Genomic DNA, 25,440 nt, shown 5'->3' with positions numbered 1-25,440 from the left:
TAGATGTTGGCATGGATGCAGTGAAAGGGAGCACTTTTGCACAGTTGGTGGAATTGTAAACTAGTACAACCACTATGGTAAACAGTGTGGAGATTCCTTAAAACTCTAAAAGTAGATCTACTATTTGATTCAGCAATGCCACTACTAGGTATCTACCCATGGAAAAGAAATCATTATATGAAAAAGATACTTACACAAACATGTTTATAGCAGCACAATTTGCAATTTCAAAAATATAGAACCAGTCCAAATGCTCATCAATCAATGAGTAGATAAAGAAAATTATATATATGTGTGCGTTTGTGTGTGTGTGTGTGTGTGTGTGTGTGTACACATGCCATGGAATACTACTCAACGATAAAAAGGAATGAAATAATGGCATTCACAGCAACCTGGATGGAACTGGGAGACTTTTATTCCAAATGAAGTAACTCAGGAATGGAAAACCAAACATCGTATGTTCTCAGTATTATATGGGAGCTGCTATGATGCAAAGGCATAAGAATGATGCACTGGAATTTGGGGATTTGAGGAAGAAGGTGGGGGGTGGTGAAGGATAAAAGACTACACATTGGGTACAGTGTACACTGCTTGGGTGATGGGTGTACCAAAATCTCAGAAATCACCACTAAGTTACTTATTCATGTAGCCAAACACCACCTTCTCCCCAGAAACTTATTGAAATGAAAATTTTTTAAATGCAAACAGCCCTTCAAATCCCTATCTTTCCTTTACCTTTATTACTATTTCCCTCTAAATTTAACATCTCTTTTGGCATTTTATTGACACATATGGTTTTAACTATTGCTTCTGTCATTGGCTCCGAAATTCACATTTCTTAATCTTTCTTATGTTTCAAGAGGCATTTCCAGTATACTCTAGAAGAGATGCCCTGCTGAAAACACACAAATTTGAACCCATTATCTCCCAGCAAAAGACCTGCTCTTTCTCCTTTTTTTTTTTTTTTAAAGACAGGGCCTCAGTCTGTCTCCCAGGCTGGAGTGCAGTGGTGTGATCACAGCTCACTGCAGCTTTGACCTCCTGGACTCAAATGTTCCTCCTGCCTCAGCCTCCTGAGTAGGTTGGACTGCAGCTGCCCACCACTATACCTGGCAATTTTTTAATTTTTTGTAGAGACGGGGGTCTCACTGTCTTGCCCAGGATGGTCTCAAACTCCTGGGCTCACACAATCCTCCCACCTCTGCCTCCCAAAATGCTAGGATTACAGGCCTGAGCCACTGTGCCCAGCCCTACATTTTTTTTAATCATCGAGGCTATAACCACTCTTCCTCAAACTAGAAGGCATAAGGACATCTTCAGCTGGTACTCACATCTCATTCCCAAATCTTATTAATTTCAAACACCATCAATTCTAAATTTAAATTTTTAAAACATTTCCTGTCCTTTCTAAATCCTATCCCATTCTCTAAATCTAAGATATCATCTCTGCAAAGTCTTCTAGCTCCCTGCTTCTAATTATTTTTCCTTCTAGAATCTATTTTTCCTCCTATAGTCAGAGTTATTCTCTTAAAATACAGATCTCATCCTTGTCAGAACAATACAGGTCAAATTCCTTAGCAAAGCAACCAAGTCTCTGCACATCTACTCAAACCAAATCTTCTAGTCTCCTTTCCCCAGAAGTAACCCCTCCCTTTCCCAAACACTCCTGTTCCCCAGCTGCACCTGCCTTTTTTTGGCCCCTGAAACTCCAAGCTCTTACAAACCTGTATGCCTCTAGTATGGAGCTCACACTGCTGAATGCTCTTCTCTCCAATATTTGCTTGAGAAATCATCCTTACACACCAAGTGTTCTACTTGTGACACCTTCCTAGGTCCCGACATTCAGAATTGCCCATTTCCTTTTCTGTTCTCCCAAAATATTTTATTTCTGCCCTTCAGACTGCTTCTATTTTACCTGACATTACATTTAAACATGTATAACCTTGCTACTCAGAAATGCTCCATGGATCCACATTGTCGTGACTTGAAAGCTTGGCAGAGATGCAAATTTTCAGGCCCCAACTTTGACCATACAAAATCAGAATTTGCCAATAAGATCCCTAGATGATTGGTATACACAAGTTAAGTTTGAGAAACACTGATATACACCTCTGCCCAATTGTTCTTTGAAAGGTCTCACCTTTGTAATGCTCCCTCCCCTACCCACACCAATTATAGGGTCCTACATATCACTCTTATTTAATAACAGTGTGTTGAATAAAACTTGAGTGCTTCGTGTCACTTGTAAGATTCTTGATGTCAGCCGGGTGCAGTGGCTCATGCCTGTAATTTCAGCACTTTGGGAGGCAGAGGCGGGCAGATCACGAGGTCAGAGTTCAAGACCAGCCTGGCCAACCCAGTGAAACTCCATCTCTGTTTAAAATACAAAAAATAGCTGGGCATGGCAGTGGGTGCCTGTAATCCCAGCTACTCTGGAGGCTGAGGCAGGAGAATCGTTTGAACCAGGGAGGCGTAGGTTGCAGTGATCTGAGATCATGCCATTGCACTCCAGCCTGGGTGACGGCGCGAGACTCCTTCTCAAAAAAACAAAACAAAACAAAACAAAAACTTGGTATCTGGCTATAATAATGTCCTCCTCATAATCCTTGTCATGAGTTTGATGCTGTATCTTGGCTTCTTTTATTACTTGAGTATATAATATGGCATTTTGATAGACATTCCTTACGCCAAATTCTGCAGAACAGGAAAAGAGGTTTTAGTGTATAATTAGCATCATGACACTTCATTTAACAAAATATTATTCCTTCTTCCTGTTCTATTAAATGGTATTTTGCATGACTTTTGTGAAATGCAATGAATAAAACCTCATCATATCTGGGTTAACATTGTATAATAAGGCATTGGGGATTGTGAGAAGTCTAAGAGGGAGGAAAGAACCACTGATTTCTAATTTATTTCAAGAATAAATCCACACTAATTCAGCACAGATGAGAATTAAGGCTTGAGAAAATATAATTCGCTAACATGAGAAGAATAATCAACTGTCTCTCAATGGCTTATTACTTAATGCCACAAGTATTTTAGGATTACACATCTCCTATTCATAAGCATTATTTTCAATAATCTTTGGAGATTTATTGAACCCAACCATAACATTACTGTGAGATATTTATGAAGGAAGTCTTATCTTCCATTTTAAAATCAAACAATAGATAATCTAATGAGCTTGTTCAGGGTCATTTCAAATAGAGGATATGAGGCATAAAACTCAGACCTCCCAGGAATGATAATACTGACATTTTGGGGATGTTACAGGGATAATGAGTTAATATTTGTAAAGTGTGTAGGACACAGTCCAATACTTGATAAGCTTTATATAAGCATTTATTCAATGAATAGCTAGGTATGTGGTAGGTAGATACAGGCAGATAAATCCAACATCTAGGTGATGAACTTTCAAGTAACAAAATGTGACTTCTATGTGTCTTGCCAGCCTATTACTTAAGGCTTCTGAACACAGTGACACAACAAAGTGTCATGAAGAAAACACAGGAAATAATAATCTTCTCTTCTAACCCTGACCCACACCCTCATGTTTCCTCAGCAGGCATTCCTCCCATAGAAGGAAGAAATATTAACTTGGCAGATACTCAGTAGTGGTTTCAATCTAAGAAAAAGAGAGAACCTCACAGTGGTTGGCCTCAGTTAAAATGTGTGCGTATTACCTAGAACCAGGCTCAGCAGTTTTCTCTTATTTGCTAGGTGACATCTTAAGCCCTGAGATATGATGGAGGAAGGTACATTTTCATAAGTAAATAACAACAAACTCCAGGTGGTAGACACTACCTGGTGAGCCAGGCCAAGTCTCCTTGGATCCTAATGTGTATGCTTCAGATACGGAGGAAGCTGGGTAATGAGTAAACAGGGCTGTCGCCTAAGACAAGTTTCATCCACTTCACAGTTTTCTTAAAATTGGCCCTGTTCCCAGCAGCCAAGGGTATATCAGAAGTGTCTCCTAAGGCTAATAATTCTGTCATCTATGAGACGAAGAATATTTAGGCCAATGTGAAACTATGCCAAGTACTATTAAACTACATCATTCCTATGCCGCTACGTGGTTTTTTTTTTTTTTTTTTTTTTTTCCTTTTTATTTCTTTTACTTCAAGTTCTGGGATACATGTGCAGAATGTGCAGGTTTGTTACATAAGTATACATGTGCCATGGTGGTTTGCTACACCTATCAACCTGTCATCTAGGTTTTAAGCCCCGCATACATTAGGTATTTGTCCTAATGCTACCCCTCGCCTTGCCCGCCCGCCCCACACCCTGACAGGCCCTGGGGTGTGATGTTCCCCTCCCTGTGTTCTCATTGTTCAACTCCCACTTATGAGACATGCAGTGTTTGGTTTTCTGTTCCCGTGTTAGTTTGCTGAGAATAATGGAAAAGCTCACTTAATCTCACATATTTTAACAGAATTATACGAAATCATAGTTTCATTTAGTCTCATAACATTAACTTTCTACCTTTCCAGAAATGTTGAGAACATAATTTGCTGTTTTTATCTCTCATTATTTACTACTAAAAACTTGTACAGCAATCTTGCTTCTTTTGTTTGTCCTTATTTAGAATCATTTTTCCTACTTCATCAACATTATTAATTTTAAGATTTATGTGTATACTTTATTATGTTTTGATGCTTTAAATTCTATCATACGGGTTCCCAAGAATAAGATTGCTGGCTTAAAGGTATATATAAAGTTTTATAGATTTTTCCAGATTGCTTTCCCAAAAAAAAGGCCATAATATTTCACGTATCCACAAGCAATGTATGACAGTTTTCTTTCTCAGAATCCCTACCAGCAATAAGTGATATCACTAATTTTAAGTTTTGCCAATCTCATGAATGTTAAGTAATACACTATATTTTAAATTATCTTTCCTTAAGTTTTTGTGCATTTCAACATCTTTTCTTCATTTTGTTATTTGAATTTGCTTTTCTATGAACTGTATATTCATATGTACATAGTATTAAAAGTTTTACAAATAAAATTATTTTAAATGGTATTTAGTCAATAATATGTTTTCAATTGATGCACAAATCAAAAATTTTTATTAAAAATAGAAATTTTGTATCATTTTTTAATCTGATGAGATAAATATCCAATACTGAAGACATATGATAATGTCTAATGCTGAAGACACATAGGGAATCAGCAGTATTGGTGGAAGCAAAAACAGAAACCATCTTTTTGTAGAGAAATTGGCAGAGATTGGCTGGGTGTGGTGGCTCACGCCCGAAATTTCAGCACTTTGGGAAGCCAAGGCGAATGGATTACTTGAGTTTAAGAGTTCGAGACCAGCCTGGCCAACATGATGAAATCCCATCTCCACTAAAAATACAAAAATTAGCTGGGTGTGGTGGCAGGCACCTGTAATCCCAGCTACTCAGGAGACTGAAGCAGGAGAATTGCTTGAACCCAGGATTGTGCCATTGCACTCCAACCTGGGCAACAGAGCAAGACTCCATCTCGGAAAAAACAAAAAAAGAAAAAAGTTGGTAGAGAGGTCCACAGTTTTAATATTTTTACCCATTGATGCAATAATTTTGTATTATAACTCAAATCTCTAAAATATAATATAAATGAATTTCACAACAAAATTGTATTTTATAGCAACAAGTTGAAAAAATCTAATTATTAAGAAGGAATTATTTAAAAATATGGTGTATGCATACAATAATATGCTAAAAAGAATGAAGCATGCATTTTCTATACACTTTTGGGAAATTTGTATGATATTCTGGTTAAAAGCTCAGGTCTGATGACAAACTGACCCTTGGGTCAAGCATCAGCTCCACCATTTATGACATGAACTGCTTTGGATATATGGCTGTCTAAACCTCGATTCATCTTTGAAATAAAAATATCTACCTTATGGACTAGAAGTGAGAAATAGATTACATAATACATATAAAGTGCATAGAACAATGCATTTAATTAGTATAGTAGTCCCCCTTATCTGCAGGAGATATGTGTCAAGACCTCCCCACTCAAGTGAATGCCTGAAACTGTGGATAGTACCAAACCCTATAAATACTATGTTTTTTCCTATATATACATATCTTTGATAAAGCTGAATTTATAAATTAGGCACATTAAGAGATTAATGACAATAAATAATAATAAAATAGAATAATTATAACAATATGCTAGCTTCACTACTCTTGCCCTTTGGGGCTATTAAGTAAAATAAGGATGACTTGAGTAGAAGCACTGAGATGAAAGTCGATCTGATAAATAAGAAGGCTACTAAGTCACTCAAGGTTAGGGGGCATCTACAACATGGAGACGTTAGACAGAGGGATGATTCATGTCCTGGGGCAGAACAGAGTGAGACGGTTTGAGATTTCTTCATGCTACTCAGAATAATGCACAATTAAAGCTTACAAATTGTTTATTTCAGAGTTTTCAGTTTAATATTTTTGGACTGCAGTTGACTACGGGTAACTGGAACCAGAAAAGTGAAACCATGGATGAGGGAGGAATACTGTACTCAACAAAGGCTAGCTTAAAACTATTGATTTTAACATGTATTTTTTTAAATTATTAATATCACAAGACTTTTAACATGTACTGTTTATAAAGAGGCAGGAGATAAAAAAGTAGAACATAAGTGTGTGTGTGTATTGTGTGTGTGTTGGTGTGTGCATGTGTGATGCTTAAAAAGACTCCTGGAAATAGGCACAACATTGTTAACCATGTTATCTCTGGAATTTGGAGTAATTTTCACTTTTATTTTTGCATTTGCTAGTATTTGATTGAATATTCCATCATAAACATGTAACATCTTTATAAACAGGAAGACTATACATTAAGGTAAGGAACGTCATTCTCCAAAACACAGATTGTCCTTTCACACACTGTGTATCTCTCAAAGCACTATAAAATGCCAATAAAATGTTATACAGATATGAAAATGTATATAAAATTAACATGGACATTGATCATTTTAAAATTCAAAATGTCTCTGATATAAGACAGAGTGTCTTAAAAATACTCAGCATAACAAGACAAGATAATAGGATTTCTTTCTGTAAGACAAGAAACGAAAATCAGTTTTATCATGTGGTAATCACATTGTGTACAATTATAAAGTAGAGATTTCAGGTACCACACAAAATAAATTGTTGCTGATAAACCTTAATATGCTATCTTTCCTGAAGGTGGACAGATAATGAACAGAAATATTTGAGCAAACAAACCAATGAAAATGTAAACCCTCATTATTCCCTGTACATTTGCTATCTGGATGAGTTTTCAGATAACTGTGCAACGTGCCTGCCATTACGGCATTCCCAGCATTTCTACTATGACACAAATAATAGTTTTCCAGAAGAAAGTTCATCAGTTTTATACTACATCAATGAATTTGGAATTTCCCTCTATACTTCCATAGAACAACAGGTAAAGTTCTCAATCTTAAAACAGCCTCACTTATTAGGATAAGAGATTTGATGCTGATGAACTTTGGTGACATGGGAAACTTCTTGTGCAGCTGATGAGAAATGACTTAACCTTTTCAGAGAGAATAGATAGAATTCTGATAACATAAATGAAGAGCTTTAGAAATGATTCTCAGTCTTTATTCCAATAACTTTAATTTCAGAAATCTATGCTACAAATAATTAGGAATGTGGATGAAGATTTATGTATAATAATGTTATCAGTGCATTATTTACAATAGCAAAACAGTGGGAAATATTAGCTAATGATGTTGGAAAAATTAGGTAAACTAAGTTAAGGAAGTATTAAATAAATTTATGTAACATAACTTTATGCAGCCATTGAAATAATGTTTACAAAGCTTTTATGGCATGTGTTTCTGATAATAATAAAGTTAAAAAGCTTTATTATTATAGCTATTAAACTAATAGCTAAAAAAGCAAGCTAGAAAACTGCACAAAATATATACAAGCTTATAAAGAAACATCCAAAATTAATTGTCATTGTTAGTGGGTTACAGGTAATCCCTCTCATTCATTAGTGTACTTCTTTTTGCTCTTTCCAAATGGAATGGACCTTAATGATCATTTAGTCCAAAAATATCCATTTTATGCAAATGAAAGGCATCTGGAGAAATTAAGCGATTTAGACATGGTTTCACATAGACAATGCAACCTAGGCCAATGTTCTTTTCCACACTATCATCTTGCTGCTCTTTGAGGGCCTATAATTATCATGTGCAATAAATCATGTGTTCATATTTGTGCCTTGATCCTACTCTTCCAGAAAGTTCAGTGTGTCCAAAGACAGTCTAAATTCAGTTGTGCTATCATTTTTAAATGAGATCATTGGCTTTGACTGTAAAGAAGCTAACATGTACAAATGCTTTGCAAGTCAACTCATAATTAATGAGTTCAGCGTCTATGCAAATTCAGTAGTGCAGCTTCTCACCAACGTGAAAGGTTGATTCAAGGTCCTGGCAAGGCAAATGAGGAATTGTTTGGCTACTAACTACTTAAATAGGAGATATGCAGAAATTCTTTATGCTTTTGTAAGAAAAGCTGAAAAACCATAATAAAAAACTAACTAGCACAGTCATTCTCAACATGTGGTGCCAGGACCAGCACATTACCATTACCTGGAAACTTGTTAGAAATCCAAATTTTTAACCTGCCTCTCCATTCTTACTGAATCAGATCTACTGTGAGTAGGGCCCAGCAATCTGCAGTCTGCAACTTAACAAGCCTTCCAGAGAACACTGATGCATGCCAAATTTGAAAATCACCATCCCAGCAAATCAGTAGGTACCATGGTAGAGCTTTGCCAAAACCATGTTTTCAATTATATAATTATAAAATATAGAGCTAGTCAGGTCCCCTAAAGTCGCCTCTGCTCTCCTCATCCCTTAATCACTTGTTTAGTGACTCTGATAAGGAGGTGGAATGTTAAACAAGATTTTTTAAATTCCAAGAGTTCACCACTCTAAATGGAACATTTTGTTATATAAATGGTGAGATTCGCTGTGACTTTCCTACTTTTCCTTCGAGAAAGAGCTGAAACTCATTATTATTATTATTAAACGTTACAATCAACTGTTGGTAGAATTCTTTCTTTGGAAACAGAGATGTCACTGGCTTGGTGAAATCTGAAAGACAGTTACAAAGAGCCTTCACTAAGGGTAGGGGGATGTGAGTTCTGTTCCTCGGCTGACTTCAGACACAGCCCTGAGCACGTTTCATTTTGCTCTACCATAGAGCTGTTTCTTATCATGATCACTAATTTTTTTTTCCAAAAGTCCAAAGAAGAAAATGGCACTTGAATATTTGAAGGAGAGATTCAGCCATTTTATTAGTTATTTGTAGGTTTATTTTTTCAATTGTGTATACATTTAGTTGTGTATCTACTAGGTATATGCACTGCATTGTTTTATGCAGAATAGCATACAAATAGATGAATTAAATACTCCCTGCTTCACAAGAAGTTTATAATACGAAAGGGAAGATAAGATGAACACAAAAAAATTATCACAAAGTATGACACAAAGCATACCCTAGGCACGAAAGATATATGAATAATGTACGATGAGGTCTAAGGAAATTTGTTCACCATTTCTGGCTTCAGAAGAATTGAGGCGGGGATTCATATATTCATTTGAACTTTAAGAAATGACACAGCCAGGCGAGATGGCTCACGTCTGGAATCCCAGCACTTTGAGAGGCTGAGGCGGGACAATTCCTTGAGCCCAGTAGTTTGAGACCAGTCTGGGTAACATAGTGAGATTCCCCTCTCTACAAAAAAATAAGAAAAATTAGCTGGGCTTAGTGGCAGGCTCCTGTAGTGCTGGCTACTCAGGGATTGAGGTGGGAGGATCCATTGAGGCCAGGATGTCAAGGCTGCAGTGAGCCATGGTTGCACCACTGCACTCCAGCCTGAGCATCAAAGCCAGATTGTCTCAAAAACAAAAACAAAAACAAACAACAAACAAACAAAAAACTGACAGAAAGGAGGGAGCTCTAGGAAACAAAAACCTTAACAACACAAGGCAGAAACCCTGAAATGGGATCAGGCAAAGGTGAGCAGGCCAATTACTGTAGTTATCCTTCCTAGCCACGTATTAGTATCACCTGGGAAACTTTTTTTTTTTTTAATAATGATGTCCTGGTCTGTCTCCCTCCCCCAAAATTCTGATTTAATTTTCTGGAGTGTCACCTGGGCATTGGCTTTTTAAAATTTTAAGTTCTTTAAGTAATTGGAATGTGGGGACAGGCCTGAGAACCAAGGCTACAGCAGGAATGTAGAAGTGTCTGACCCCATAGCATGGGAAGTATTGAATGCCTGATTAAGAAATATGTGTTCTGTTTAGTAGAAAATAATAGGGGAGTGTTTAATAGCTACTATGATGGCACAAGGATGAGGCAAAGTAGCTGAAAGAGGAGCCAGGGCAGAGCAGATGCACATTTTACAGGGCTTGGTGACAGATGTGTGTTGTGATTTCAGGAAAGAGAAACTGAAACTGTAAGGAAGCAGGTAGATTCCTGAACAGGCCGGTTTTTCTTGAAAACTTGAGATTCCAGTTCACCTAAGTAAGCAAGTCCTCTGTTTGTTTTTGTTTGTTTGTTTGTTTGTTTGCTTTTTGACAGGTATACTACTGTCATTTGCTCAAGGAAATATAAGTTGGCATCATGAAATTAACATGTTTTTAAGAAAGAAATGATCGCTCAGAGCTTAAGGAAGACTGCCCAAATAATAGTGATCTCCTAATGGGGATGGGGGAATGTGATGATGAGCCTTAGAGCTGAGAGAATGAGGGAATATGGAATTAGCAACAGAAACATGTCAGGAAAGAATGACAGATACTGCTGGGGTAGCACCATCAGTTGTGTTTTATACATGTTGAAGCCGTAGGATGCACAAATCAAAACATCTATCAGGTACCTGGACAATTCTGACTCTCCAAATTCTGCCCATAGGAGACAAATTAGGTAGGATTCAACCGTATTTAGAGGTTATATCTCCTGAGGGAGATATTGCAACTGCAGAGTAGGAAAAAATTATTGATGAGAGTATCAAGAAAAGGAAAAAAATGACTGAGGATAAATGTCTTGGAGAATGTCCATATTTTGAGAGGGAACATTCTTGGAGAATGTCCGTATTTTGAGAAGGAAAGAAGGAGGGGTTGAAAGATGGGAGATGCAGGTTTAGGCATCATTCAGGAGGTTAAGAGAAAAAAAGGTTTGGAAGATCACTCCCAACACATATCACATGCAAGGACATGGTGGTGTGGTGTTTATTCCACTATGGCTCATGTGTTTCATCAAGTTTGGGAAACACTACTAGAGTAAGAAAAAAGAAACTGAGAAATTACCTCAGTGAATTCACATCAATGCTATCAGGATCCATTGACATCCTGGCCTCAATGGATCCTCCCATCTCAATCCCTGAGTAGCCAGCACTACAGGAGCCTGCCACCACGCCCAGCTATTTTTTCTTACTTTTTTGTAGAGAGGAGAATCTCACTATTCTATTCTATTCATTATAGAATAGAATGTATATAACTTTTGAGAAATACTGATATTCTACTCACGCCCAAATCTATTCTCATACCAAAAATATTGCAATTCAATAGTGATTGAATTTTCTAACAAAAAGGAATTTCTTGGTAAATTTTGAAGGCACAATTTTAGGTAGGTAGGGGCAAAAGTTGTTATAGACAGGTTAATTGGAGAGAGATTGCTAAGAAAAAAATTCTACTTTTTCTTAAGGCTTTATTACCCAAATGGAAGTTTGTATGTCCACCAAGAGACAGTATTAGAGGGAAGCAACTTGAGCTAAAAAAGATGAAAGACCATCAGGGGAAAATGTTAATTATTTTGGGAAACGTCAAGTCTAAAAAGGAAGTGAGTTAGGTTTCAACAATATTTATAATATTGAGAGTACAAAGTAAAAGTTGTACAATTGTTAAAAGACAGTCTGGGAACTATAGTTAGAAGCTCCCAAACTCCTCCCAAATTGAGAAAAATATCAAAAATACTTCAAGCAGCTAAACTGGATAATGCATTGGCGTAGCAAATACACTGTACCTGGAGTCTCCAAACTCCCGTTTTAGTTAATCCACAAACTATCGTTTGAAAGATCCCATATGAAGGAGTTTGTTTATCTTTCCTGGAGTCTTTCCTCAATCTAATTGTAATTCAGATATTATGTGTTTTTACAAATTAAATCTGCCATTCAAAGCACAGTTTAGGCAAAACCAAACAAAAATGTCTGATTTCTTTTCAAAAAATAGTCTTTTCCATTTTAAAGATATACAAAAAGAACAACGACCTGAAATAAATTACTTATCAAATTTTCAGTGCTGCATTTTTCCTTAAAAATAAAAGAAAGTACATCTAACAAGACAGTTCAGAGAAAGTATCTTCAAAGCTATATTTAAACATTTCCCAGCTTTAGACAATTTAAATACCCAGTCTGGTTTCTATGAAACTTAAAAAGATCAAACAATTAGAAAGAAGCCAGGCTTGACGGGGCAATGTTAGGGACTTTGGTAAACATCTGGTTGCCATTTTCAGTTGTAAGACCTAACCCATTTAAGGAAGCAGTTTAGATTCTTTGGAGTAAAAATGAGACACTAGCTTTTTGTTCTCTCCGCACAGCGAAGGGTAAAGAAAACATCAGAATGGGGAGGTCACTCTAAGCTCAACTTTTATAAATAAGACAATTTTTTTTCAAAAATTAAAGTAAATTGAACTCAAGTCTCTGTAGTCTAAACAACTCAATTGAGTTAAGGTTAAATAAACATTCCTTGAGCTCCAGTGAGCCAATTAAAGAACAGATTCTGTTTGGTCGTAAATACATCAGTAATTCTATAAGCACTGAGGAAAATAACAATAAACCTGAGCATACAATTACTGTGTGTCATAACACAATAAAATAAAATAGTGCAGTCTTATATGTTTCTTTGATTCAATTTTTCCCCCCAGTTTGATTAACTAAAATACAGAAGCACTTCTGATACCATCCAAAGCCTATTACTTGCATAATGAAAAACGTATGTCAAATGTGTTCTCGGCGAAACACCGGCAAGGCAAAACACACAGTGCCTTTTAAATGTGACCTTTACTCTTTTGTCTTCCTGCTAAATAGTCATAGAGCATATTAAACTCAGGAAAGCAGCAGGGTGCTTGTGTGGGGCTAGTGGGGGAAAAGGAATGGGAAGAGAAGTTCATTAGGCTCTCAAGCCTTAAATTAGCAGAAGCATCTGCTATAAACGTGCACTACTAGTCCAAGAGGGCCACATCCAGATTTGCTCCAGACTGGTGTTTCTCACCTCTTCCTTGCCTGCTATTTCTCTCTTCCGCCCGTGCAACACCAGACAAAGCAAAGAGTAAAGAAAAGGAATCCCTGCAATGATAGAGATTCATATTTTTGTCTTGTTTCTCTCATTCTGTGTGTTTGAGTCTTATATTTTACTACAGAACTGTAGAGTTCAAAAAAAGCTTTGGTGGTCATTTCACTCATTCTGCTACATAATACAGCAACCCAGAGTTGCTTCTGTTGCAACAAAACTTCCTACTTTTTGGTTTGGGCTGTTCTATTGCTGGACAACTATGATCGATAAAATGTCCTTCCATAAACTGGTCCTAGTGATGCCTTCTAGAGTTACTAAAAATAAATCTTGCATTCAAGCACCTCGTTAAACAATGGGAATACAAAAATATTGGTTCAACTACGTATAGGGCCTCCCAGAAACATTCTTTTCAGTTGAACAATCTGTTTTCTCATTCCTGCTACAGTTCTGGCTTCTGCTGCAACTGTAGAAATAAACCCTCTTGAAGTATACGTAAATAATTCTGACAAAATGATAAAATATACTCTGTGTCAGAGTCTTTTGAACTACATATTACTGAGACTTGACCCCAGGAGCAGGTTAAAAACTTAGAAAAATATGTATCTTTCTTTTGGCCACTTACTATCCTATGAAGTAAAACAATGATTTACTGAATAGCACCTGGATGATAGGAAAGAGAATAATTTGATGGTATCTTTTTTTTCTAGAGAAGCGTGTTATTAAAATTCTGGATCGTAATACATGTTTTTTCAAAGCAAAGAACTGGAAGCCAATAAAACTTACATTACACTAAGAAATAAACTACAGAGCATAATACAGAAGATGCAGATAGGACCTAAGTGATACGATGTGGTTTTTGACTGTTCTCCTTCTTGCTTTGTAGGTTCACAAGTAGCAAAAGCTGCGTACTTACTTTTACCAGAGAGCATCCTTAGGTAACACTTGTGTTACACTGCTTTACAGGCTATTGAACCTTCAGTAAATCAATTATCACCTCTCAGAAGATGACCCACAAATCTACATCTCCTGACCTGGCCTTTCTGTTTGCTTGAGTTTCTGCTGAATACATCCCTATGAAAAGTTCACAACACCTACAACTGAATATGTATAGAATGAAACTCATCCAACCTGTCCCAAAATCAATAGGTCAAGTAACCCACAAATGTAACAGGAGAGCCTCGAAAGCAAGGAAAGAGTAAAATTCTTAAAAATTGACACAAGTACTTAAAAGCCCCAGCAGTATAGAATCACTGGATGTATAAACCATCAGCCCTATGTAATACTATATTTATGGTTTCATTATCTTTGGTGTAAGAGTGGATTTAAGTCTAATAGAATATCAGTGTTCCTCTAAAGTCAAATAAAATAAAAATTTTATAAATTAAGTTTTAATATGAGTTTCCCGAGTGAATCTGCTGTTTTGGGAGTCCAAATATTGATGCACTATGTTACTCTCCTTTGTTCATGTATTTAATACATACTTATGAGATGCCCCTATGTGGAAGGTGTGGTTATAAATGATAAGCAGAAAATACATGGTCCCTGAACTTAGGAAGCATATATATATATATATATATATATATATATATATTTTTTTTTTTTTTTTTTAATGTGAGATTTTTCCACGGGAATAATCCAGGAGAGTATGTCAGAATTTCAGGAGGATTTACAACCCAGACCTCTTAATGAGAACATAGAAGTTGAGAAGGCTAAATTGAAAAACACCCATCAAGTTCATTTTACCCACAATAACATCCAACAGCAGCACTCTTATACTATGGCGTATTTTAAATACACCTCCCTACAGGGGAAATGTCGTGTTCTTCTTTCTGTAACTAGTTCTTGACAGCAGTAACAGTATTATCTCCCATTTATGGGGTGATTACTATGTACCATTCTTAAAACAACCTCAAAAGGATCAACCTGTAGATGAGAAAACCAAGACTCTGAGAGGATAAGATACTTGCCCAAGGTTATGTAACCATTAAAAGGTAACACTAAGGACTCCAACCTAGGTTCTGTCTTACTTCAATGCTTATACTTTTTAATTCCCAAAGTCTACTACCACCCCAAGAAAGTTATTATTGTGGTTAAACTCATCTTACTTATGGGCAATTTAAAGTTCGACTTCCTTATAGCTTCTTTATTATTACAAATAAAAAGAAAAATGTGAAATATGTTTTCCATTACAAAGGTTAAGATTGATCTGTAGTGGATGTTTCTTTTCTATACAAACTTCAGAAACAGCTTTTGGCAAGTAGCCACTATAAATAAACCTTCAAAATGAGACTAAATTCCAAGTGATAAACTGATGTTGGACATTTTTTAAAGTGCAAGTGAATGTAAATAAAATATAGGAAGATAGAAAACTATTAAATTATAAACAAGGAAATAGATCTTTCTTTTTGTATTTTCCACAACATTAAGTAGTGATCTGTATCTCTTGCTCTATTAACTATATCTTTTAATAGTGTTTCCCAAGAACATATTTGGGTAAATAACAGTGTCCTTATTAGGAGGTGAAAAGCTGTCAAGTAGCATCATTTAAATACTGTTCTCCAGATCACACTGTATCAAGTTTAATATCAATACAAATTCCAATAAATACTATTTATCATAGTATTAACTCTAGCCCTTTATAGAAATGTCTTCACTATATCATGCTGTAATGTTATACTCTGAACTCATATTAAAATGTTGCTATGTGAACCAAGATATGACATCTACTTCATTTGCAATACAAATGTTGCTCTGACTTTTGACCCATTGCATAACTTACTGTTGTTCACTTAATATTCCCTTTGAAAAAAAATGTTTTAAATATCTTATTTGAGCATGTGGGAAGTTAGGGGGATGAATCATAATGGTTCCTTCTTCCTGAGAGTAAAACTTCTAAACTTCTATTCTTTCTCTTGTTGTTCTAGGTGCTTGGAGGCTCATGGACAAAACTAAGCCTAAATTATGGTAGCTAAGTGGAATAACCAGTTTGGCCCCTAATTTTATATGTATATTTTATTAATTTTGTTATTATATATTTTATTGTAAACCATCATATCCCTTTTGAATAAGATTTGGTGTAAGTTTAATAAATGAAACATCTCAGTCCTAGAGGTCAATCATCAGCTTGATATGACATCAAGTTACATAGGCTTATTCTGGATACAGGTGCTAGGAAACGTTTTTCAGTAAAGGGCCTAATAATAAAAATTTTAGGTTTTGAAAGCCATACAGCCTCTGTTGCAATTAATCAGCTCTGCCTTTGTAAAACAAATGCTGCCAAAGACAATACAAAAACAGAGGAGAGTGGCTGTTTTCTAATAAAACTTTATTTACAAAATCAGGCAGTGGGCCAGATTTAGCCAGTGTACTATAGTTTGCCAGCCCTTGGCAAGAACATCTATATGGTCTTTTACTTTCTGTATTTCTTCAAAAAACATTCTATGTGAAACCCCCAAGTTATAAAAGCAAGAGCAATTTTAAACAGCAAGACTGACTTTAATTCTGTAGCTTGATTGCAGGTTTGCAGTTTGTTTTCCACATGTTATAATATATATAATTTGAAAGTATAATATGTATTCAGAAATTAACAGAAAATTGCCAAATATCCAGTACTCTTCAAGTATACATAAATGATTCTGATCCAATGATAAAATCTACTCTAAGTCAGAGTCCCTTGAACACATACTACTTGGATTTTACCATTGGAGTAGGATAAAAACTTTCCTTTTTAGGCCACTATATGCTGAAGCATTGATTTACTAAACAGCACTTACATGATAGGAAACAGAATAATTGAATGGTGCTTCTATCTTTTCCTTTAGAGAATTATATGTTCTCACAAATGCAGGGGCATAAGATATATTTTCCAAAGCAAGGGATGGGAGAACCATAATAGTGCATGTTTTTACTCTGTTATGCTTTGTAGGCCTAAATCTATAAAGAAAATTGTCTCATACTGTTCTCAAAATCAGTTTAAAGATGAAATGCTGTTTGTAAATACCTATGCAGTTAAATCATAGGCAATGTAATAGCATAATAGCAAGCAGACTGTTGCATTGCTTTATTCCCAAAATTAACTCTAAAAATTGTTACTCTTTGAACCAATAATATGTCCCTCAGAACAGTGCTCCCCAAACTGGGCTACACATAAGAACTACTTGTGGCTGTTTTTAACATGTAAAATCCTGGGCCCCTTTCTCTGGCTTCTGCATGAGATAAAACACTGACTGGACTTTACTTTTTCTCCTTCTAGAACTCTGATAAGGTTGGACCAAGTGATTCAGTCCCCACCACATACTACTCTGAAGTTAAGAACATTAATGCCTTTAACAGATAAGAGAACTGGGGCTCAGAGAACTTAACTTGCTTAAGTCATATATTCATAGGCTTAAAATCTTTCCCAACAGAGACATCAATTTCTCTTATGTCATCAGAAAGGAATTAACCAGTCGGTGGGGTGACATAACACCCGTATTCTAATGTAGGACTCAAAATTGCCTACCTTTTCCTTTTCAGTAAGTGTCTAGTATACAAGTCATAGGAAAACTAAACCAAATACAAAACTCAAAGGTTACTAGTAAATATTATATTTAATAGTGGAGTATTTCCTATCTGGCCTATGACTATTTTAGTTTTGCTGATTTTTATTCTTTTATGTTCCTCAAAAGGTTAAAAAAGAATGGCTCCAAGCCGGAAAGGGGTCACTTGTGCTTCAAAGGATGGTACAAAGCGAGTGACTTTAATTCTGTAGCTTGATTGCTGGTTTGCATTTTGTTTTGTGTGTGTGTGTGTGTAGTTTATAATATACATAATTTGAAAGTGCAGTATGTATTCAGAAATTGACAGAAAATTGCTAAATATGTACTACTCCTCAAGTATACGTAAATAATTCGGATCCAATGATAAAATCTACTCCAAGTAGATTTTAGAGGTGAATGGGGTGGATCAGGAAAGGATAGGAAAGCAGGTGAAACAGGCAAAATAGAGAAAATACCTTCTATAGGTATTGTCGTAGGATGAAAAATACATTTTATCAAAGTGTCAAATGTGCACCTGGGTACTCAGTAACATTTGTGAGAGTATCTGTTTTGTTTTGAATGTAATATTTTCAAATTGCAGGTTAAAAAAACAGAAAATGCAGTGGTAAAAGGAAGTGGAGTAGGGCTCTGGATTATTCTGAATTGTTTCCCCTTTCCCCAGGCTGCTCAACTTGGAGAGGTTTCGTTTAAACACTCCCACTGTAGTTTCATATTCTCTGTTGATATACACATGGTAAAAATAACCATGAGGTGAATATGTGAAACTAAAGCAAAACAAATTCTGCAAGAATCACATCTCTAGGAAATACTGTTTTGTAGCAAGTGCCTCAGTTCAAATATAATTTATAGATTAAATTTGTGGCATGGAAAATAGGCTGCAATAAAAATGTTTTCTTTCTATACAATAAATCATCAAGGAAATGTTAGATTATAGTCATGAGTCTTTTAAAAAGGTATGTGATGCATATTTTTCTCATAGTAAAAACTACAAAATCAAATAAAAAATAAAAATCAGTGTTCCATACTCATGAAATTGGGAAATTGCTACCCTTTCTTGAGACCTATCCAGTAAAAATATCTTATTATACAAAGTAAAAGAATGCCAAGACAGAGGTAGGATCTAGATGTTTTAAAAGCTGTGGGAATATGGGAAAAGTAAACCAAATCAGCATTTACACTGACAAATTCTAGGGACACTATGTAGTTATCTTGTGCCGCTGAGCCCAGCAGTTCCTTTGGCTGCCAGATTCTGTTGCCTTCAGGCTGTTTTTGCACTTCCTTGATATTTGGAAGCTGCAGAGTAAGTCTCCTTTTTCTGGTAAAACTGGCCCAAGAACATCGAGGGAAAGAGGAGCTATAACCCATCTGCTCTGCAGCTGGAGAAAATTGAAAACTAAAATTGAATTGAAGTTGAAATGTACAGATAATCCATGTTGTGCCCATAGAAAGTCACTAGCAGCACCAAGAAGGCAGGGAAATTTAGGAATTTCAGAAAATAGTAGCATGTTATCAGGGCCACTCTGCACAACTCCAGGAGCACGGGTCCCATGGCAGTGTGCAGTAGTTATACAATCACCCCTTCAGTGATGGGATGAAATATTTTGTGGAATGAAAGACAGATTAAACATTTTATATTTTTTTCTTTATACCAATAGCTATTCTGATAAATAGGTTTTTAAATATCACTTATGGGTATTCCAGAACTTTAGATTGGTCTTACAGAATAGAGCCAACATCGGTAAGAATATAAGGTTTGCAAAGTTTCTTTTCAGCTTTCCTTAATATTCCAGAGCTTTCTTATTTTGTTTTCTTTTCCTCATTTGCTTCCAGAAGCTCAGTGCTTTAGATTTCCACACTACTCCTAGAAGGCAGTGATGACTAAATGGAGTAAACAAAAGCCTGTGTCCCCATGACCCAGGCTCTGCATATTTTAAGACCTTCTTTCTTCTCATCAGAACAGATCCTCTGTATTCTACTTCCTCAGAGTTTCTTTTAAGTAGCTCACAATTTCACTGTCAATGTGATAAAGGATGGCCATGGCTAAACAGTCCCCAACCTTCTCAGAAATATCTTCCCAACTTGCTTTCATTCATTTGCCAGCACAAACCAGCAAGGGGGCATCTAACTGAAGGAGTGCTGTGTTGATGGCAAGATTGTTGTGAAAACTACTGTGATACCAGGATCTGACTATTCTCCCCCAAAGGAAACAATGGCTGAGATAAACAGTTAATTCAAAGTGCTTATCCTCCTCCCCTTTTAATAAATAGGAAAATAGATATATTGTACAATCATTAAGAGAAGAATCTGATTTGCTTATTCTGATGAGGTTTCTGCATCATTGAGCTCTCATAATGATAGATAAGTGCAGGATTATGGACCAAAGGAGAGATTGAAGTATCAAAGAGGTAAAAAGCCAGAGCAGAGAAAGTGAGAGTTGAAACACAGGTATCATCTGTCCATCCCTCACACCAGATGTAAGATGCAAGGTGTATCACTTCAGCTGGTAAAGCCTCAGTTTCCTTTTCTGCAATCTGGGTTAGAAGTTGGAATTAATATTTCTTCATCTCAGGATGCTTGGCAGCTATAAGTGTAGGTTAAATGTGATCATGAATACAGAAGATGGCATGGAATCTGCCACAGTTACTCGCTCAAGAAATGGTAGGTCTTATTGTTATTGCCCTTTTGAGTCTCATTATTTACTCAACTTTCTTTGCAAGAAACTTGTTTAAAAACTTGTCTCTTATTATTCTCTCCAAATGACAGAAATAAATGTACTTGACAAGTAATGGTGCATATGATCAATATCCATACTTCTTTCCTATTTAGAGCCAATCTGTGAATCACATTTAAGCTGGCTTCTGGAAACAATTTCCAGCACATTCTACTTGCAGTCAGATGAAGCTGCAATTTTCTTAAAATATGAAGCAGTTTGGGTGCTGGGCAGAACATATATTCAGTCTCATAAACATAAACACTTTTTATGTGGCATTTAAACATGAACTATGCGACTCCAAAATGCTACAAAAATATAAACAAAATAATTTCAGGAATAAAGAGATACAGTTAAAGAAAAATAGAGAGGAAGTAAAAAAAGAGATAAGTTTTCTATGATGTGAGAAAGTTGGTCAAGGATAAACATTTGGTTTTATAATTTTTTTTTAGAGGGAGATAGTAGCACATTCTAGAAATTGTTTAACATTATATATCAAGTGACTTTGGCAGTTACTTCTTACTATTCTGACCTTGTTCTAGTAGCGCCAGTCCAAGGCCAGCATTGTGCCTTTCTTCAGCAATCACAACGGTATAGCCATGTTGAGTCAGAATGCGCTGGTGTAGCCGAAGCTCTGTTTTGCTGTAGAAAGGAGGCCTGTAGAGTATGGCCCTTCGGCCATGGCTGCCAAAGTGTGTCTCCATTGATTCTTCGACCTAAGAAAAAAAGGCATAAAATTTCAATATAAAAAAAGTAGTACATTTCCCTTGAAGGACATCATGAATGCAAATCAAGGTCTATTTGGGAAGTTTTTCTTAAGTTTTTCTCTAGAAGTGAAAGACAATTTCTCTGAAAGACTGACAAGGACAAAGATGACCTCATATGCAAGCACTGAAGGTCAACTGAATTGTCCTCACTGTAACAGAAAGATGAAAATTTTAGGCTATAAAATATAGAGGTTCTTGGAGGAATACTGATGCATAGAAATATAGAGCTCAACTCTAGCTGAAAATACAAATTAATAGCAGTGCTTTTCATCTGCACTGTGCTTTTTTAAAGTAGTTCTAGCTGCATTATCTTTTAATAGCTCTTTTAGGTAAACATGGTAGAGGAAACACTCAGAGAGGATGGGTTTTGTACAGAAAGGACATGGTCAGGAAGGGGTCGAGGTGAGAAGCAGTCCAGAGCTCTTTGTAGATAAACAATGCTGCAGTTGCTCTCAATTGGATTGTAGCAAAACTGGAACATATCTCAGTGAGACAGAATGGGTCTTCACATGTGAGGAGAGGAGAACTACTGAAGTATCATGATTCCAGGTTATTACCTCAATCGTTTATTGCTCTTTCATATAAATATTCCTCTTTCTCAAAATAGAAACTGAAATTCTACTAACAAAGAAGATTTTTGAATTGACAAGGAAAAAGAAGGCTGAAATTTAAATTCATTATAAGGCTTAATGGCAGATACTGGGGTTTTTCTGAAAACCTGAGATTAAACCTCGAAAAAGTACAGATGATTTTTATTACTAGAAGGAGTGATGAGATTGCATGAAGGTCAGCAAAAACCAGGAGAGAGGCTGAACAAGAGGATCCAAAGGAGGTGGTGGAGAAGATGAGGAGGACTTGGTAAAAAACACAACTGGGAATCTAAATTACTTGCAATGACAGCTCTGAGTCAACCTGTCCATTTTATTAACCTAAGACATGATCTTTTTCATATTGTGAATGCCATGTTTTTCAGCACTTAAATGTCTTCATTATTTCCCATACTGATAGAATCAATCAATTCTACATCTTTTATTTTTTATTTTATTGGTTTTTTTTCATTTTTTATTTTTTTGAGACAGAGTCTCGCTCTGTTGCCCAGGTTGGAGTTCCGTGGCACAATCTCGGCTCACTGCAAGCTCCGCCTCCAGGGTTCACGCCATTCTCCTGCCTCAGCCTCCAGAGTAGTTGGGACTACAGGAGCCTGCCACCACGCCCAGCTAATTTTTGTATTTTTAGTAGAGATGGGGTTTCACCTTGTTAGCCAGGATGGTCTCGATCTCCTGACCTCGTGATCCGCCCACCTTGGCCTCCCATAGTGCTGGGATTACAGGTGTGAGCCACCGCACCCAGCCCAATTCTACATCTTTATCAAGAAACACAAGATCATTTAAACTTATACCCTGCCTTCCTACTCTGGTCAGATCACATCACACTCTTAATCATCTTTATTCCTGACCCACAACCTGCTCTTTTGTATATCATGGTTCCTTCCACCTACAATTCCTTCCTCTTTTCGTTATTTCGCTTATCAAATTCCAAATCAATTCTCAATAGTCAAACATTATCTCTTACGGAAATTTTTAATTGAAATGCATACTTTCATTAGCACTCATGAAAGGAAATTACATTTTTCTCATATCAGCCCCTTAACAGCCAGGCCTGCGTTGTTCATGTCTCTCAAATGTCTATCCCAAGACATGATATATGGTACGTGCTTAATAAATGAAGATATTTAGTAAATTAATGAATCATAGCAGTTATCAAAATATTTGAAGACGCATATTGAAGGAAAGAAGAAACAGAGTTAGATTGTAAATCCTTTGAGGTCAGGAACGATATACTATTTTTTTATTGCTTACAAACTATTGCTAGCTGAAAATTCATAGACAAAGCATAGAGTAGTCCAGGAGGACACAAACTCTGGATCTAAACTGCCGGATTCGAATCACCTGGCTGCACCAGCATTATCTGTGTGACTTCAGACAATACCTTCTTCCTAAGATGCTATGAGGATTAGATAGTTAACACTTGTAAAGTGCTCAGAACCATGCTTGCTATGCAGGAGGTACTATGAGGTATTATTTTTTAATAAGAATATATCACAAAGAACAATGAGTCTGGAAAAACTGCTTCTGAGTTTGCGCTCTGCCTGGCACACGTTAACATAGTTGCTTACTGTGTGTGTGATGAATATAATGAACATAATGAAAAAGAATAGAACTCTAGCTAATCGTACCTTCTGTACGTGTTACTTTGGGAGAATGAGATTGATAAGATATTTTCCTTTGTTAAAAGACACTGCATTTTATTGATGAGAAAACCATTTAAATGCAACCATTTAAGTGAAAATTGGGACACGATTCTCCCCAAATGTTATAATTGTTGGCAATAATAAATGTATAAGGAGTGTTTGAAATCAAATACACATTTAGCCTTTGGACACAGGGGTTAGAGGGAACTGAGTAGCCTGTAGAAAGCCAAAGTAAACAAACAAGTGTCTAGGTGAAAGGGGAAGACAGATGCTTCCCACTATATCAGTGTCACTCAAGCAAACCCACTGTATCCAGAATTCCCATATCACATTTTCTTTTGTAATCACAGGATGCTCCTCTCTATTACAGCTGGCTCAAATAGAAAAGGGATTTCACACAAGGAAGGTATATTTTAAAACTTCGAGTAGTTTTCATTTTGAAAGATACCACCCTCTTTTTCCCCAGTAAAGATTAATTTAAGCAAGAACAATGTAACTTTTATTAATATACCCTGTAGAGGGTTTATTACATGTAAATAAAGCACAATGATTGGCCATATTTGGTAATAACCTTCATAGCATGGACTGAAATTTTAACCTACATCTCAGACTATAGAGAATAAATAGGAAATGAGCTTGTCAGTAGCATTATGTTGTATTATCCTGTAATACAAACTGCTGCTGTCCTTGTCATATTTATAACACACTGTATCAGCAGAATGGCCCAATACCAAAGGGCAAGAACAGTTTCAGCCGGTCTGACAACAGGTGCACACATTGCGTATGTGAAATTAAAACGATGTGAACAATTATGTCAACCACACTAGCAAGAGCGAGGTCATCAAACGCTAATAGCAGCACTTTGAGAAATAAGAGGTCCTGATTATTCCCACAATTCCAAAGGTATATTTTTAATGGAAGAATACATTTCACCTGGCCACCACTACAACAACTTCACTTGACACAACCCTGCTGGCCCAGAATTTAGAAAAGAATGAGTGTTACTGAATGTTGATTCTGAGTGTCCACTTGCCTCTCTCTCATCTTGAGAGAGCTGCAAAATATTTCCTTAGAAATCCCTTTGTTAGACTACATAAAAGTTGTTTTATAACTGGACACTTTTTATTTTTACTGAAAGGATGTCCAAAATCTGAAAACTTTGTGCCATCTGAGATAAAGCAAAGCACAGAATGTTGTCATAAAGTACTGGGAGCATTGGATGCAGCAACGTAGAGTAAAAAGAGAAGATTGGGAATCCAAAATCTGGATTTGAATTCTGGCTTCATCAATTGCTTGCTTCATCTACGAGCTAAATTATTTAATCTACCCACATCAGAGTTTTCTCACATGTGTAAATGAAGTAAGAAATCCTACTGTGTGAGGGAATTAAATGAATTTTCAATATGAAAGTGTCCAACATGGTGTGTCACCAATAAATTATCTTAAAGTTATGTAAATAAAACGGAATAATAATCAATATTATAGTATAATTTTACATTCAAAATTCCATAAGCTTTTCAATTAATATGGTTTGATCTCTGTTATAACAGGCATTTTTGCAATAATATGTATGATTTCATATACCTGATATACATTTTCCTCTATAGGAGTGATTATGTTTTAATGCATTAATATAATTTGTTTACTTATTACATTTATTTGATTTTTTTTCCTGGGCCTCCCATATCTTGGAAACTTATTATGTTTATTTTCTCTCTCTTCATACCAGGATGGAAGCTAAATGAAAGCATATGTTTTTGTCTGTTTTGTTCAATTTTGCTTTCCCAGCCTAAAAACAGTACTTGGCATGTAAGAGACACATAACAAATATTCTTTGAATGAGTGAATACAAACATCTTTTC

General features: G+C 36.1%; 1 protein-coding gene across 9 annotated transcripts in view; it reads right to left on the bottom strand.

Moving 5' to 3' along the window:
- The window catches only part of LOC111550158 (cadherin-like and PC-esterase domain-containing protein 1), a 304,071-nt gene that overhangs the window by 255,872 nt on the left and 22,759 nt on the right, over positions 1 to 25,440 (bottom strand). For all 9 annotated transcript variants that reach the window (XM_026454346.1, XM_023223426.2, XM_023223430.2 and 6 more), the window contains one exon: positions 21,093 to 21,276. In XM_026454346.1, coding sequence (XP_026310131.1) covers positions 21,093 to 21,276 — 184 coding nt within the window. The remainder of the gene's footprint in view (positions 1 to 21,092; positions 21,277 to 25,440) is intronic.

Source organism: Piliocolobus tephrosceles, unplaced genomic scaffold, assembly GCF_002776525.5.
Source record: "Piliocolobus tephrosceles isolate RC106 unplaced genomic scaffold, ASM277652v3 unscaffolded_41, whole genome shotgun sequence".
NCBI lineage: Eukaryota > Metazoa > Chordata > Mammalia > Primates > Cercopithecidae > Piliocolobus > Piliocolobus tephrosceles.
This window is presented reverse-complemented; position numbering and strand designations above follow the sequence as displayed.